The sequence below is a fragment of the Bombina bombina genome, chromosome 5, assembly GCF_027579735.1.
Source record: "Bombina bombina isolate aBomBom1 chromosome 5, aBomBom1.pri, whole genome shotgun sequence".
In the NCBI taxonomy this organism is placed as follows: domain Eukaryota; kingdom Metazoa; phylum Chordata; class Amphibia; order Anura; family Bombinatoridae; genus Bombina; species Bombina bombina.
Window position 1 is genome coordinate 578,366,668 of NC_069503.1, and position 17,697 is coordinate 578,384,364.

General features: G+C 40.8%; 1 protein-coding gene across 1 annotated transcript in view; it reads right to left on the reverse strand.

The window, feature by feature from the left end:
- Positions 1-950: 950 nt before the first annotated feature.
- The window catches only part of LOC128660602 (succinate dehydrogenase [ubiquinone] flavoprotein subunit B, mitochondrial), a 76,962-nt gene continuing 60,215 nt past the window's right edge, over positions 951-17,697 (reverse strand). The window contains exons 12-15 of the mRNA XM_053714528.1: positions 6,811-6,922; positions 4,656-4,786; positions 2,462-2,572; positions 951-1,188 (exon numbers count right to left, since the gene is read on the reverse strand). Of these exons, the coding sequence (XP_053570503.1) occupies positions 1,102-1,188; positions 2,462-2,572; positions 4,656-4,786; positions 6,811-6,922 (441 nt within the window). The 3' untranslated portion in view covers positions 951-1,101. The remainder of the gene's footprint in view (positions 1,189-2,461; positions 2,573-4,655; positions 4,787-6,810; positions 6,923-17,697) is intronic.

The window sequence follows — 17,697 nt, forward strand, 5'->3', positions numbered from 1 at the left end:
GACCCAGTTTGTCAGGAAAGATCAGAGCAAACCTGCTCAGATTTCAAAATAATAAAATCTTGATAGAAGACACCTAAACTTCACCTCCTCCATGCACTGAAGGCAAAGAGAATGACTGGGGATTGTGGGAAGGGAAGTGATACTTAACAGATTTGCTGTGGTGCTCTTTGCCTCCTCCTGCTGGCCAGGAGTGATATTCCCAACAGTAATTGATGATTCCGTGGACTCACTGTAGCTTAAAGGGCCACTGTAAGTAAATATTTTCTATGCCTGTTACTAACTAACTACCCCAAATACACTTTTTATCAATAGCATTTCATTAACATATCTCTACCGTATATCAGAAATCTTATCTGCAAATTTAATTGTTTTCCAAACCCACTCCGTGGGTATCCTTTGCTCTGTACCAATCCGTTTACAAAACCTAGGTTTCAAAATGGCGCTTTAAACACAAAGTTATTGGTTTAAGTATTTTGAACATGCAGTGCTGAAAATAGTGGGCAGGATAACGTGATATCATCGGCGAATAAAAGATATAACTTTTAGAACGTTATGAAACTTCGTTTTGGAGAAAATATAGGTCAGTAGGTTTTAATTAATGTTTATTAACTTTAATATGTTAGTTGTTTAGCTTAAAAATTATAACAGAAAGTAATCCTTTAAGAAAGAAAAATGTATATAGCCAAATTTTAAACCTTATTAAAAAGGGCATGTTTATTTTTTAAAGATTAGTGTATGCCAGGCACAAAGTATAAAAGCATTAACACAAAGTATGATATAAGATACAACAGTCATTTTTGTGTTTTCAATACTGGTGTTATTTTAGTTCAAGCATCTTTATAAAACCATAACAAGAAAAAGAAAAATGAAAAAGAAAAATGACAAAGGAAAAACAAAGTTGAGAATAACTCTATAAAGTTTTAAATAGAAATGACATTAAAATTCACACGTTTAAAATAAACTATACTGAATTTATTTACCAATGTGCATCTTACATTGCATTCAGAATAAAACAGATTTCCAGCAGCAGAATTATGTGCAAGTTTGCAGCCAAATAAAACCATCATTAAGTTAACTAAAAACATTAGTCATATTAAGGATTTAATAAGAACGGATGGCAGGTGGAACAGTCACACAGTCTTCTTCATTCAATGTTGTGTCAATGACAGGTCTATAATCCAAAGTAACCTACAAAATATAAACATATATACATTATCAACAAACTACAAAAAAAAAAAAATTCTTTAACCCTTTGATTTCCCACCTGGGTGCTAACCTGGATAATATATATATATATATATATATATATATATTTTATTTTAAACTTTATTTTTTCAGATCCCCAAGACTTATACCGTTGGAAAGGTTAGGCGATTACCTTTACATTTCCCTATACTGTGCATTGTAATTTTTTAAATAAAGTTGCTCAGAGCAGTCGTTAGCACTCAAGGGGTTAAGACATACAATGTTTAGTATATTTATTTTTTTTAGAAACTCGTGAGCATTCTTTGTCTCTGCATCTAAAAACAAAAACTCAAAATCTGGGCCCTAATAAAACATTTGGGCCAGATTACGAGTGGAGCCCAAGTGCGATATTTGCTCTCCACTGCGCAATACTGGCGCACGCAAATGCAAATTCATGCAGTTATTAAAAAAAATAAAGATGTTGATAATTTATATTTTAAACAATGAACACTACACTTTATTTTGGGAGAAATTGGGGGACATTTATTTCATTAACCAAATGTCTGACCTCTGGATAATGAATTCTAGCGCAAAGTGCTATTAACTTGTAATGGCTGGTTAATGTGCCTCCGTAAAGGGGCAAATTTGCACCTTTACAGGAGCAGGTTAAATTAGCGCTCTACTTGTAATCTAGCCCTAAAACAGATGACAAAAGGAAATAGAAGAGGGGGGCTGTTTATAACCATAATGTGCTAGAAAGAAAAAAAAACTACACTATACAATTATATTCTTATTACCTCTAAAAATTTCTATACATGGATTACAATAGAGTGACTATAAGTACATTTGGAGACAATATAATTAATTACTAGAAGGGATATGAAAACCAACATTTTTTTTATGGCTAAGAGCATATAATGTTATACAACTTTCCAATTTACTTCTATCACATTTGCTTCACTCTCTTGATTTCCTTTGTTGAAGGATTAGTAATGCACTACTGGGAGCTAGCTGAACACATCAGGTAAGCCAATGACAAATGGGATTTATCTGCAGCCACCAATCACCATCAAGCTCCCAGTAGTGCATTGCTGCTCCTAAGACAACCTAGGTATGCTCTTCAACACTGGATACCAAGAGAATGAATCAAATTAGATAACAGAAATAAATTGAAAAGTTGTTTTAAAATTGCATGCGCTATCTGAATCATGAAAGTTTAATTTTGACTTTACCGTTTCTTTAAAATGTGTAATTCATGTAAAAATGTTTAACGTACATTGCCTTTCTTGTCCACAAATGATAATGTGTGCTTCCTCCAATGCTCACTCACAGGTTTCTTCTGTTGGCCTTGAAGTGGTTTAGAATAATCATATTCATCAATCCGTACCTAAATGAAGGAAATTTTACTTATTAGAAATAATTGAAAAGCATAAAATACCACAGTCCTCACAACTAAGCTAAATGTGAGTTCATACTATTTTTTTTATTCCATGAGCAATGAAATCATTATTTTGTTGGGATTTTTAGCAGTAGTTGGGTTAATATTATTTATTGTTTCTTTTCAATCTCTATAATCTCAAAAAAAAGGAAAGAGAATTTGCTTCTACAAAATTCTACAGGAATTTTGTAGATAAATAATTTGATGTTTTTTTCCTCATAACAGATTCTATTCTTATATACTTAGAACATGTTATTAAACAAAGACTTGTTGCAAACAAAAATAGAGCATTTTATTATTAGACTAGAATGTCCTTTTAAGATCATTATCTTCCAGTCTAGAAATATGGGTACAGCAGTACTTTAAGGGCAAGGCAGATAATCCTTGTTCGTTTCTTTGCGCAGAGAAACCAAATTGCCAATACCCCTCTGAGGTTGCAGAATCGAGCAGATATCTAAGAGCACTGATTGGCTGAGCGGTACATGTGACCATACAGCGTTAATGGAGAACCCGAAAGTAGCTGAAGTCCTCAAACATCACAAGTACTGTTGCACGCCTCAGCCGTTTATCTCCCGCTGCAGATGTGGAAGTCCTAATGTAATTTGAAGAGTGAGAGCCTGGGACAGGAGAGAACGGATTTCGACGTAAAGGTGAGACTCCCAAGCCGTGACTGTAGTCTTTATATTGGAGGGTGTAGTGCCTAAACGGCAGTGGTTGAGAGACTGTAAAACTTGGATTTTTCTTCACAATGGATTGTGAATTTTATAGGAAGATTTTGGACTACAATTAGGTTTTATTTTTTATACCCCTAGAGTTTTTATGTGACCGGTCACAAGTTATTTTTATGAATTTGCTTATATATTTTAATCATCAAATATTTAGTATATGCACATTTATGCTACAAACTTTGTTATGATTATATTCACATACTAGATTTGTTTGCAGCTTTGTTCAGCGCTGGTCTGATTCTCTACAGCCGCGTTCGGGTAGCGCTTACACCCAGCGCCGGCACATAGGCAGTTGTAATGACGTCGCGCTGTGGATAAGTCACCAGTTAGGGAGCTTTGAGAAAACGCACCCATTGCAACGTCTCTTGTCACCACGCATTGACAGATTAGTAGGCATGCGCAAATGGATCTGCATAGTACAAAGACACTTCTATTTGCATGCAATATTTCTAATACCTTATTAGTATTAGAAATATTGCATGCAAATAGAAATGTCTCACATATGAATTATATATGTGTAATATGTTACATATGATCAAGGCATTGGTCAAGGAGCTTACAGAGCATCAGATATCATGGGAAGCTTGTTTAACTTTTTACATTATTGTAAACATGGCAGCCTCCACAAGCAAAAAAAAAATAAAAAATATATATATATATATATATATATATATATATATATATATATATATATACACACACACACACACACACATATACACACACATATACACACACACACATACATGGAAGGGGACTGCACTCTCAGACTGAACTGGGTACACTTCCCATGACCCTGCAACATGCTCAGCCCTGGGTGCTATAGCACTCTCAGGAAGCTGTGCGGTCTCCAGAGCCACGGGCAGTTAACCCCAGACAAGCCTGGGTGCAAGGCCCATAGGGAAAATGACAAAATAAATTAATACAACAAACAGAGAAAGTCCAGCACTCGCTTACAAGCTCTCAGCTAAGATTAAAATCAAAACTGGAAGAGTTAGTTACCGCATCTGGCCAAATGGGACAAGCCCAGGTACCACGTCAAGGTCTCGTGTTTACAAGCATCTGAGTTTGCTCTAAAAGTCCCAGCTTTACCAGGGAACGCCCAGCGCCTCACTGGCAAGTATTCACAGAACGCTCCAAGAGAGTCCTAGTTTGCTTGGAGAGCTTGCCGAATGCGGCTTACATTTTACTTATTACTGTTATTTTCTCAGCCATAGGGGAAGGCTGCACATTTCAGATCAGCTAACAAACAATAGGTTTGCGCTTTGGTTAACCCTTTCTTTGTATTAGAAATATGTTCTCACCTTGTAGTCTTCTCGGGCATGAGCTCCACGGCTTTCCTTCCGTGCCTCAGCACCATTAATTGTCTGGAGGGCGCAAAGCATCAGGTTTTGTAATTCAAGTGTTTCTACCAAGTCAGTGTTCCAAACAATTCCTAAAAGAGAAGACCATACACTTTATCACAGCTACGTTTGGCTGGGATTACATAAGCACTTTTCCTAAGGACCACTACCAATATTGTAGATACACATGTTCATTTGTAAGGTCCTAACAAAATATTTTGCATACAGCACTTTAATACAATTTTATATATGGCAAATGTTATACTTGTATATGTTCTCCCCAGGACCTATTTAGGGCTAGATTATGAGGGGAGCACTATGTTAACGTGCGCCTGTACATTACAAGTGGCTGGTTAATGCTCCAGCAAGCTTGTGGTTTCACTTTGCACTAAGAGAAATTAACGAAAAGGTCAGACCTCTGGTTAATGGGGGGAAAAATGCAAGAATAAACATTTACATTAACGTCTATGGGGACTGTGTTTTCACTTTAATTGTTTGCTACTTGTTTCTGAGACTTGACAATCCCATTAAAGCATTCTTGTAAACTCCAGTGAGTTGTAGACAAACCAGCTTTATTCTCTGGAAGAGACAGCACCACCATTTCTGGATTATCTGTTTTTCTGTAAACTAGTGTTTTCCTCTCCCTCATTTATCAGATTATCTGTTTTGCCTCAACAATCATAAGGAAATAATTCTTTGCAACAGCAGTGAGAATACTAGGTGTAAATATTACTGTGTGCATATATAAATATAGATTTATATTTAAATATATACTTAAAGCAAGAAAAATGGATGAATTTACACCCATATATAAAAGTGTATGCAGCGCATACATCACTCTTGAATTCATAGAAAATTTCCAATCTTTATTAAATAATCAAATAAGTTAATTTATTGTATAACAAACAACCATCATATCATACTACTAAAAATAGGTGCTGTAATAAAAATTGATGTAAAATAGTCACATGATCACTATAAATAATAAATTTGTAGCAGCAGCAATACATATGTCGCACAAGACTACCCACACCCTGACCGCTATCAGATATCACCAAATAGGTGGGTAATGTCTGTGCAGGTTAAATAATGAAAATCTAAGTTATCTTGTGGTACAGCATTAGCAAAATGAAGACACAATATTGCCAAAATTGTACACATATGACAACAGCTATGCATTACACAGGACTAACTCCACACCGTCCCCAACCAAATCTCCAGTGAGACGTTTGCATAGAAATTTAATCACAATAGTGCCTAGAATGGCATCTGTAATGCTAAGCATAGCTGTCAATGTAGCCAAGCCTTATAAAAAAAGACTACAAGCTATGTGACACAGAAGCGAATTATATACAAAGTGAGTCCACAGTATTCAATATACATTTACATATACTGTTACAAGTGCAGAAAAACATTTTTTATCACATCAATAGTTCCACATACAGTATATACTTGCAATTAAAGGGACATAATACCCATATGCTAAATCACTTGAAAGTGATGCAGCAAAATTGTAAAAAGATGGCAAGAAATATTCTAAAGTGGAAGGGATTAAATGACCAGTAAATACAGTAGATTTGCATAAACAAATGCATGATGATAAAAAATACAATGCAATAGAACGTAGTTTGAACTTCAAAAGAGTAGTAGATTTTTTTCTGACAAATTTCAGTTATGTCTATTTCGACTCCCACTGCATCATGTGACAGCCATCAGCCAATCGCAAATGCATATACGCATATTCGGTGAATTCTTGCATATGCTCAGTAGGAGCTGGTGACTAAAAAGGTGCAAATATAAAAACAGACTGCATATTTTGTTAATAAAATTAAATTGGAAAGTGGTTTAAAATTCCATGCTCTATCTGAATCATGAACGTTTAATTTTGACTTGAGTTTCCCTTTAAAGCTATGGTATGTATGGGTGTTCTTTCCTTCTCCTAGTGGAAGAGTGTAATCCCATATATGATGATCTTGTGGACTTCTTTCCATCATAAAATAAATTACTTTATCAAGTAAGCATACATTTTTGTTTACCCTCAGTTGAAACAGTCCTTTATACTGCGCCAACTGAAGATGATCCCAACGAGGATAAAACATGTAAGCGTATAATTTACCTCTGTCAAATGTCTTGAGGTCATCCATGGCGGCATTAACTTTGCTCAGTTTTTCACATCCTTCTTTAAGCACTGTCCCAGTTCGGAAAACAGCAGCATGCTCCTGCATTGTCTAAGGAAAAACATAATTGAGTCAGCAATATATTAGAAGAATCAGTAAACTTGTAAACCAATGCTAAGCCAAAGTATTTCTAGTAGTCTGGTTAACTGTTGCCAATTCAGTTTTTTTCCTTTTTTTCAGGTTAATTTAAAATCATTAGTAAGGTATCCAATGTCAGGTGCTGGTTAGCGGGTACACCTACAAAGTACTTGGTTGCCTGTAAATATTGTATGTGAATGGGACATGTTTCGAATTGCAAAGTATGTTACAGTAGTAAAGGATACATTGTGAACAATGTTATATAACCTGGGTAAATCACCTATACTTTTACTACTCTTTAATTAAAAAAAATCTCCCATATACTAAAGGGATATGCACCCAAATTAGTTTTCTAGAACATTCAATTTTATACTTTCTAATTTATTTCTCTTATCAAATTATCTTTGTTCTTTTGGTAACTTTAGCTGAAAAGTATGGGGGGTTAAGCTCAGGTGCATGCACGTGTTTGTAGCACAATATGGCAGCAGTTTTGCTAGAGTTATCCATTTGCAAGAGCACTAGGTGGCAGCACTATTCCCTGCAATGCAGTGCTCCAGACACCTACCTAGGTATCTCATCAACAAAGAATACCGTGGAAAACAAATTATGCTTACCTTAAAATTTCCTTTTCTTCAGACAGAAAGAGTCCACAGCTGCATTCATTACTTTTGGGAAATTCAGAACCTTGCCACCAGGAGGAGGCAGACACACCCCAGCCAAAGGCTTAAATACCTCTCCCACTTTCCTCATCCCCCAGTCATTTTGCCGAGGAACAAGGAACAGAAGAAAAAGCATAGGGTGAAAAAGGTGCCAGAAGAATAAAAATAACCGATTCCACTCAGAAAAATTACAGGCGGATAGCTGTGGACTCTTTCCGTCTGAAGAAAAGGAAATTATCAGGTAAGCATAATTTATATGTTTTTCTTCATAAACGAAAAGAGTCCACAGCTGCATTCATTACTTTTGGGAAAACAATACCCAAGCTATAGAGGACACTGAATGCAAAAAACAGGAGGGTATAAAAGGCGGCCCATTCTGAAGGCACCAAGCATAAAACCCTACACCAGAAAACCCCAGCTTCGTCCGAAGCCGAGGAGAAACCAGAATTTTTTTGAAAAAGGAAAAGGCCTAAGGACACAGATCCACAGTTAGACCATAAGCCTTGCTAGAGACCACAAGAACTAGACTCGACTGTGCCAACAGTCTCCAAGAGACACCATCAACCACCAGTCAGACTCCACACAACAAACCCCCTTACTAAAGAAAGGGATCAAACAGACACGAAAAAGCCACAAAGGATTCCAGAGAAACCTATTTAGAACACAACAAAAACCATAAATAATTCGCAAACAAACCTCAAGGAGCACAGTCGAGAAACCTCCAGGCCAAGCCAACCAAGACCCCACCGGTCTCGCAGAGTATGGAGGGCAACACCCAACCCTAATTGCTCAAAATCCACGAGATCAAAACCCCGATATTGAAAAAGAGAAGAAATATTCCCTAATCAAAAACCTAGAAGGTAACTGAAGAAGAAAGCCCCAGAAACCATTAGGACTGCTTAGAATATTGAAATCTCGTGCAGCAACTCAGACAGGGAATCCCCTGACGGCAACCCCTGAAGACTCAGAACGCTGCATGCTGCCATCATCCAAAGATGATCTTGAAATTTGAAAATAGACAAGCAAATGGAAACAAAGTTAGGAATGATCCTAACCAACATCCTGCTAGGCATCCAGCCAACCAGCGGACACCGCCAGTCCTTTCCACAAAATCCTGGACGTGGAAAAGAAACAGAGCCCCCCCAAGGAAGGCTCGTCGAACCAAAAAGACTCGAAGACAAAAATGCAGAGCAACAGATCTCAAATCCTGCTCCAATGCCCGACTAGCCCAAGCAACGGGCATGTCTGATAGATAGGGGTAACAAGACAACCCCAACCCCAACTCCAAATTCCCTAGGGAATGGAAGAAAATGCTACAGGACTGTGCAGGGATCTTACCCATGGCTCTGTGCAGTGCTACTCTGTGTGTTTATATGTTGAGCCACAGTCAATTCTCCAATAAAGCTCAGGTGTGCTAGCACACCTTCAAGGTACAAAACGCTGCAGCCGATTTCAATCTGAAAACCCCCCGCTTGGTAGGCATCCAAGCAATCCCACAGGGTATAGAAAAATGCAAATAGATCCAAAAAGGACCTGGCACAACTGCCCTTGACAGTAAATACCTGTCTTAGAAATAACAGGGTGGGCCGTGGACTCGTCATATCGTAAAATAAATAAATTTATCAGGTTATCAGGTAAACAAATTTGCTTTTATTTTACAAGATATGACGAGTCCACAGATTTCATCCTTACTTATGGGATACAATACCAAAGCTATAGGACACGGATGAAAGGGAGGGACAAGACAGGAACTTAAACGGAAGGCACCACTGCTTGAAGAACCTTTCTCCCAAAACCAGCCTCAGAAGAAGCAAAAGTATCAAATTTGTAAAATTTGGAAAAAGTGTGAAGAGACGACCAAGTTGCAGCCTTTCAAATCTGTTCAACAGAAGCATCTTTTTAAATGCCCATGAGGAAGCCACAGCCCTAGTAGAATGAGTCGTAATTCTTTCAGGAGGCTGCTGTCCAGCAGTTTCATATGCCAGACTGATGATACTCTTCAGCCAAAAATAAAGAGAGAGGTAGCCGTAGCTTTCTGGCCCCTACGCTTTCCAGAAAAAACAATAAATAATGAAGATGATTGACAAAATTCCTTAGTCGCCTGCAAGTAAAACTTCAGGGCACGGACCACATCCAAGTTATACAACAGACGCTCCTTCTTAGAAGAAGGATTTGGACATAATGAAGGAACAACAATTTCCTGATTAATATTCTTATTTGAAACTACCTTAGGAACCAGGTTTGGTACGTAAAACCACCTTATTAGAATGGAAGATAAGGCGAGTCACATTGTAACGCTGAAAGCTCAGAAACTCTACGACCAGAAGAAATAGCAACCATAAATAAAACCTTCCAAGCTAACAACTTAATATCTATGGAATGCATGGGTTCAAACGGAACGCCTTGAAGAACATTAAGAACTAAATTCAAACTCCAGGGTGGAGCAATTGGTCTAAACACAGGCTTGATTCTGGTCAGAGCCTGACAAAAAGACTGAACGTCTGGAACATCTGCCAATCGTTTGTGTAGTAAAATCGACAAAGCAGAGATTTGTCCCTTTAAGGAACTTGCTGATAACCCTTTCTCCAATCATTCTTGGAGAAAAGATAAAATCCTGGGAATCCTAACTCTACTCCATGAGTAGCCCTTGGATTCGCACCAATAAAGATATTTACTCCATATCTTATGGTAGATCTTTCTAGTAACAGGCTTACGTGCCTGAATCAAAGTATCAATGACCGAATCAGAGAACCCCCGCTTAGATAAAATCAAGCGTTCAATCTCCAAGCAGTCAGCTGCAGAGAAACTAGATTTGGATGTTGGAAGGGTCACTGAATGAGAAGGTCCTGCCTCAATGGAAGCTTCCACGGCGGCAGAGAGGACATGTCCACTAGATCGGCATACCAAGTCCTGCGAGGCCACTCAGGCGCAATTAGAATTACTGAAGCTCTCTCCTGTTTGATCCGAGCAATCACCCGAGGCAGGAGAGCAAACGGCACACATAAGCTAGGTTGAACGACCAAGGCACTGCCAAGGCATCTATCAGTTCGGCCTGAGGATCCCTTGACCTGGATCCGTATCTTGGGAGCTTGGCATTCTGACAAGACGCCATCAGATCCAATTCCGGTCTGCCCCATCTTAGAATCAGGGTGGCAAAGACCTCCGGATGGATGAAACGTCTGTCTGCTTAAAAAGTCTGCTTCCCAGTTGTCCACTCCTGGGATGTAAATTGCCGACAGATATCAAGAGTGAGCCTCCGCTCACCAAATTATCTTGGATACTTCTGTCATCGCTAAGGAACTCCTTGTTCCTCCCTGATGATTGATGTAAGCCACAGTCGTGATGTTGTCCGACTGAAAACTGATGAATTTGGCTGAAGCCAACTGAGGCCAAGCCTGAAGCGCATTGAATATTGCTCTCAATTCCAGAATATTGATTGGAAGTAGAGACTCCGACCGAGTCCACACCCTGAGCCTTCAGGGAATTCCAGACTGCACCCCAACCTAGTAGACTGGCGTCCGTTGTCACTATCACCCATTAGGGTCTGCGGAAGCACGTCCCTTGGGACAGATGATCCGGCGACAACCACCAAAGAAGAGAGTCTCTTGTCTCCTGATCCAGATCTATCTGAGGAGACAAATTTGCATAATCTCCATTCCATTGCCTGAGCATGCTCAGTTGTAGCGGTCTGAGATGAAAACGAGCAAACGGAATGATGTCCATTGCCGCCACCATCAATCCTATTACCTCCATGCACTGAGCCACTGATGGCCTAGGATTGGACTGAAGGGCTCGGCATGTATTCAGAATCTTTAACTTTCTGACCTCTGTCAAGAAAATTTTCATGGATATGGAATCTATCAGAGTTCCCAAGAAGGGAACCCTCGTCTGTGGGATTAGTGAACTCTTCTCTAGATTCACCTTCCACCCGTGAGTCCTCAGAAAGGACAGAACCATGTCTATATGAGATTTTATCAGATGATATTCTGATCCAGGCGTCATCTTACCATCTAGATAAGGCGCCACTGCAATACCCCGCGGCCTGAGAACCCGCCAGAAGGGACCCTAGAACCTTCATGAAGATCCTGGGTGCTGTGGCCAACCCGAAGGGAAGATCCACGAACTGAAAATGTTTGTCCAGGAAGGCAAACCTTAGGAACTGATGATGATCCTTGTGGATAGGAATATGAAGGTATGCATCCTTCAAGTCCACGGTAGTCATATTGACCCTCCTGAATCAATGGTAGAGTTGTTCGAATAGTCTCCATCTTGAAAGATGGGACCCTGAGAAACTTGTTTAGACTCTTGAGATCTAAAATGGGTCTGAACGTTCCCTCTTTTTTGGGAACCACAAAAAGATTTGAGTAAAATCCCTGTCCCTGTTCCAGTATTGGAACGGGACGAATTACTCCCATAGTAGAGAGGTCTTTTACACAACGTAAGAACGCCTCTCTTTTTATCTGGTCTACAGACAATCATGAAAGAAGAAACCTCCCCCTTGGGAGATAATTTTTGAATTCCAGTTGATACCCTTGGGACACGATTTCCATTGTCCAGGGATCTTGAACATCTCGTACCCAAGCCTGGGTAAAGAGAGAAAGTCTGCCCCCTACTAGATCTGGTCCCGGATCGGGGGCCGCCCCTTCATGCTGTCTTGGGAGCAGCAGTGGGCTTCTTGGGTTGTTTACCTTTGTTCCAGGCCTGGTTGGGTCTCCGACTAGCCTTGGCTTGAGTAAAATTCCCTTCCTGTTTAGCGGAAGAAGAAGCGGTGATTCCTTTGAAGTTCCGAAAGGAACGAAAATTATTTTGTTTACCTCTCAGTTTAGCTGCTTTATCCTGAGGTAGGAGATGACCCTTACCTCCCGTAATGTCAGAAATGATTTCTTTCAAGTCAGGCCCGAATAGGGTTTTCCCTTTGAAAGGAATAGCCAAAAGCTTTGACTTAGATGACACATCAGCAGACCAAGACTTTAACCATAACGCTCTAAAATGGCAAATCCGGCATTCTTAGCCGCCAACTTGGCAATCTGAAAGGCGGCGTCCGTAATAAAAGAATTAGCCAACTTAAGAGCCTTAATTCTATCTAAAATTTCCTCTAAAGGAGTCTCAGTCTTAAGAGACTCTTCTAAGGCGTCAAAGCAGAAAGCCGCCGCAGTGGTAACTGGTACAATGCAGGCTGTTGGTTGTAAAAAAATATTTAGAAGACCCTCCAATTTCTTATCCATAGGGTCTTTGAAAGCACAACTGTCCTCATAGGAATAGTTGTACGCTTAGCCAGGGTAGATATAGCTCCCTCCACCTTAGGGACTGTTTGCCAAGAGTCCTGAACAGTGTCAGATATGGGATACAGTTTCTTAAAATTAGGAGGTGAGAACGGGATACCCGGTCTTTCCCATTCACGTGTAATAATTTCCGAGATTCTCTTAGGAACCGGAAAAACAGAGTAAGCAGGCACCGCTAAGTATTTGTCCATCTTACACAATTTCTCTGGTGGTACCACAATAGAGTCACCGTCATCCAGAGTCCCTAAAACCTCCCGAAGCAACAGGCGGAGGTGTTCAAGCTTAAATCTAAAGGACATGACATCCGAATCCGTCTGAGGTAACACACTTCTCGAATCAGAAAGTTCCCCCTCAGACAGAAGTTCCCTGACCCCCAAATAAGATCCCTGTGAGGGTACATCGGAAATAGCCAACAAAGCATCAGAGGTCGCAATATTGACATTGACTTCTGTCCTGCTGCGTTTGCCCTGTAACTCTGGCAACTTAGATAAAACCTCTGTAAGGGTAGATGACATTACTTCATTTACTCTGCAGGATATGGCTGCAGTTGACGCGGTTGAAGAACCTGGCGTCGCTTGGGTGGGCGTTACAAGGTTGTGATGCTTGGGGAGAAAGTAGCGGCATACACGGATTCTCATCAGACTGAGAAGCATCCTTATACATACTTTCCTTAAAGAAAATCAGCTCTTTACATTGTAAGGCCCTTTCAGTACATGAGGGACAAAAAGAGGGGGTTCCACAATGGCATCTTAACACATAGAACAAGTAGTTTCCTCAAGTTCAGACATGTTAAACAGACTAGCAATAGCAATAATAGCCTTTCTTTGCTTGATATATTGTACTCTGAAGTCAAAACATATATTAAAAAATTTTGAACTAAAAAGTGTACTGCGCCTTTAAATAATAAAAGCAAACAAAAAACAACGTTTGCAGCAATAAAAAATGCCCTTATGTGCCCAAAATAGCTTAAAAATATTGCACCACTTGTTAGGATATATTATATATCAATTTATATCAATTTTTGTCAGACTTATTAATGTATATCAATGTATATCAATTCAGGCCCCTGCACCTCGCCACAGCTCTGCTGCGGCGCCTACCTGCCCCCAGATCACACTGAAGGAACTATCTCAGCCTCTCTGTACCCTACGTTTACAAAACAGAGCTAGGCCCCACCGGAGCCTCAGGACCTTGCTGCCGATCCGGAAAACACACTGCGTGGCTGAGCGCACAAAAATAGGCCCCGCCCACCGTGGGCGTAATTCTTAGCCTAACCGAGACCCGCATGGGTAGATAAAAAACATGTTGGTCCTCCATTTATTAAGCCATGTGCCCCACTATATACACACTCAGCGCAATAAAGCGCATCTCAGTGAAAAATATCTCCTGCCAAGCCAGATATAACCACAGTATAGCGATAGCCAGTAACTGCATCTCCCAGCGTCAGCCCACATAGAAAATTTAAAGTGACATACCAGTACACTATTAAATAAATAAAATAACAGGGAATTCCAGGTACACCATTTCTCCTATAGTGCATACTGATTACCCCTCCCCAGCTAGGGAATAATGTCAGCCTGTTCTGATGTATCAAGTTTCCCCAGAAACAAAAGGCTGAACATACCTCAATGCTGCTTGTAGCATGACACCGTTCTCCACACTGAAGATTTTTCATACACTACCTTCAGCTGCTCTGTGGGAACCAATATGGATCTTAGATAACGTTTGCTAAGATCATCAACATCAGGGCAGAAAAATAAAATGTCTCCACTCTTGGGAAGTTATAGACTGACTATTTCTCCCTGAAAAAAATAGTACTCACTGGTACCATTTTAAAATAAAAAACTTCTTGATTGAAGAATCTAAACTAACACCTCACTTTACCTCTTCCTATCACTAACACAGGCAAAGAGAATGACTGGAGTGGGAGGGAAGGGAGGCACTATATATACAGCTCTGCTGTGGTGCTCTTTGCCACTTCCTGCTAACCACGAGGCGTAATCCCATAAGGATGAAATCCGTGGACTCGTCATATCTTGTAAAAGAAAAGGCACCTATTCCAAAAACAAGTGCTTTAACAAGAGCTGGAGAGGGACCTGAGTACACAACTCCTCCTGCCCCAAGGCAGAACCAAAATCAAGAAATTGCCATGCAGAGGGAGGGAAAAATCAGCAGCAGTTGGATTCAAACTCTCTCTAGTAGCTAGGTGTATTAAGCCATCCACCAGACCACTAGCACTGGCCGTCTCCAGAGAGAGGAAACCCGACTGCTGAAGGAGACAAATCTCCCCCCTAAAAGGGAGGGCCCATAAGAAACAGCACACATGCCCTCAAGGACATGAAAAACTTAGGCAAATCCGACAAAGACTGAATGAAAATCATCCAGATCACCACTGATGACACAATCAGAGAAAACTCCCCCTAAAAAAAAAAAAAAAAAAAAAGGGAGTACACTCTCATAACAAATCAGCCCCCATTGGAAACTGGGTCATCCTGAACCAGACTATAGGATCATGAGTCCATAAAGATCCTACATAAGGACCCTAGAACTGAAACCTAGAGCCATCTGAAACGAACAACAAGATAACCCGTCTGAGGATTCAGACCTCACAGGGGAAGATATCCGAGTTAGGCCAGCAAAACCGGGCAAAAAAAAAAAAAGACCAAAGGGAAGAGAACGCGCCTAGCAAGAGGCCAACTCCCCACCAACAAGGTGCTAGGTTATAGACCCAAAGGACTACCTTCACGAAGTCCAAAGCTAAGTAGTCTCCATAATCTGTTATTAACCTTCCCCCAAAGAGGAAGAATGCAGAGCATCCCGATACAGGCGGAACATCCCCTAAACGAAAAACTGGGAAGGAGGAGACAACTGATCATCTAATATGGAACTACGAACTCCCGGGCCTCAACTACTGTCCAGAAAAACCGGACAAAGTCCCAACAGTCTCGACCCGCAGGGAGAGATTTCCAGAGGGAATAAGTCCTAAAAGGACAATCCCAAGGGACCTTGAAAGACAAAACCACCAGGAACTGGCTGCACGAAGCACCTAAAACCTTCAACTTCTAACCCACAAATGGGAAGAAACACTTCTGGATCCCGAGTCGGAACCCATAGAGTATGTCATAGCGGATCTCAACGGAGTCCCAGCCACTAGATTGAAAGGCTAATGAGGACCGAACACAAGTCTCCATGTTCCTAGACAAACTATCGACAATGAAATCCTCTCGGAATGCTAGTTAAAAACTTGTAAAACAAAAAAAACAAATAGTGGAAACCACTCGGCACCCTGACCGGACCAGCCAGGCATAGCAGGCGCCACGTGTCTGAGGATCCGCCTGAGACTAAGGTCTCCAATAGACAAGGACACACATTCACCTCCGAAGAAGGAGAGATAACAACAGACAAACATAGGACTGAAACACGTCCTCAAACAAACTTTCATAATAGCAAACAGTGCGATCACAAAATCGCGAGTATCAATTCCAGAGAAGAAAATTACCGAAGGAAATATAACATACGTGAGCTTTAAACAAAATAAGATCCATCCTAACTGGATTAAAACAAAAAAATAAGGCAACCCTCAGGTTATTGCTCAGGAAAAACGGATACTCCCGAGGGACGGACTTCCAAGCTCAGAACTGGAAAGATACTCAAGAACAAGACTATAAAAAGATTAGTTCATCCTCTTATGTCTAATCCTGCATGCCATCCGCATCGGAAGACTCACAATCCACCACCTCATTAAGAGTGGGGTCCTCCAGCAGCACCAAAACGTGCCTAAGCAGAACACGAAGACGTGCCAGTCTATAGCGAAAAGAATAACATACCTCAACCGGGGCAAACGAGGACTCTGGCCCCGAAGGTTGACCCCCTGAAGCATCAGGGACAGTCATTCCCCCAGATTGCTGAACTGGGCCAGGCGATCCCACGCCTGACGAGCCCCTGTTAACGGAACACGGACAATATCTTTAACAAACTCCTGGGAGATGTAAATGCGCCAGTGCCAAGGATATGGACACGCGGAACCGTGTCGTAACCTCCAGAGGAAACGGGCCCCCCTTCCAGAGAAAGATAAGCCGCGTTCGGGTTACCTGCATACGTAATAAGAGTTGGTTGTAGGGAACCAATAATAAAAATGTAAACGGCACCACCTCCTATGAAACAGACACCAGCTAAACAGAATTTCCTCCGTCGCCACACGGTCAGGAATGCGGAAATGGAGAGCCAAAACGTGACCATGCTCGGTCACAAGGTGTACTGTGCAGTCCATAAAAAAGCGTGCCCGACCGTAAAGGCTGCGTCACTTGCAATAGGCCGTTATGTTCGGAAAAAGTCATGAGCCCTAGTAACACTACACATTAGCAGACAGAATCATATAACAAACATGATTAAAAAATACCCTGTTCAATAATCCCCCTTAGGAGATGTTAACCTTTGATTCCAAGATACAAAAGGAGCCTCATTGAGACCCTGTAGTTAAGATAGTTCCGCGAGGCTACAGCCCCTCGGATAACTGTTGCATCTTTTACCAAACATCCATGATAAAATAAAATGATCTTACCGGAATCTGCGCCGTGAAACAGGAACACGGCCCTTCAAGTGCGACAGATAGTAGCCTCGCTTCTGCCATGGACTTGAGAGAAGAAAGCAGGCAGCGAAACACGTCAACGCTGATAGCTTGTGGAGCTGTTAATCTGAGTCGGGATGGTTTCGCAGGAAGACTCTCCCTGCATCTCCAGACTCTAACTTTCATCCATGCTCTCACTGAGAGGCTGACAGGACTACTTAAAACTCCAGTCCCATTCCG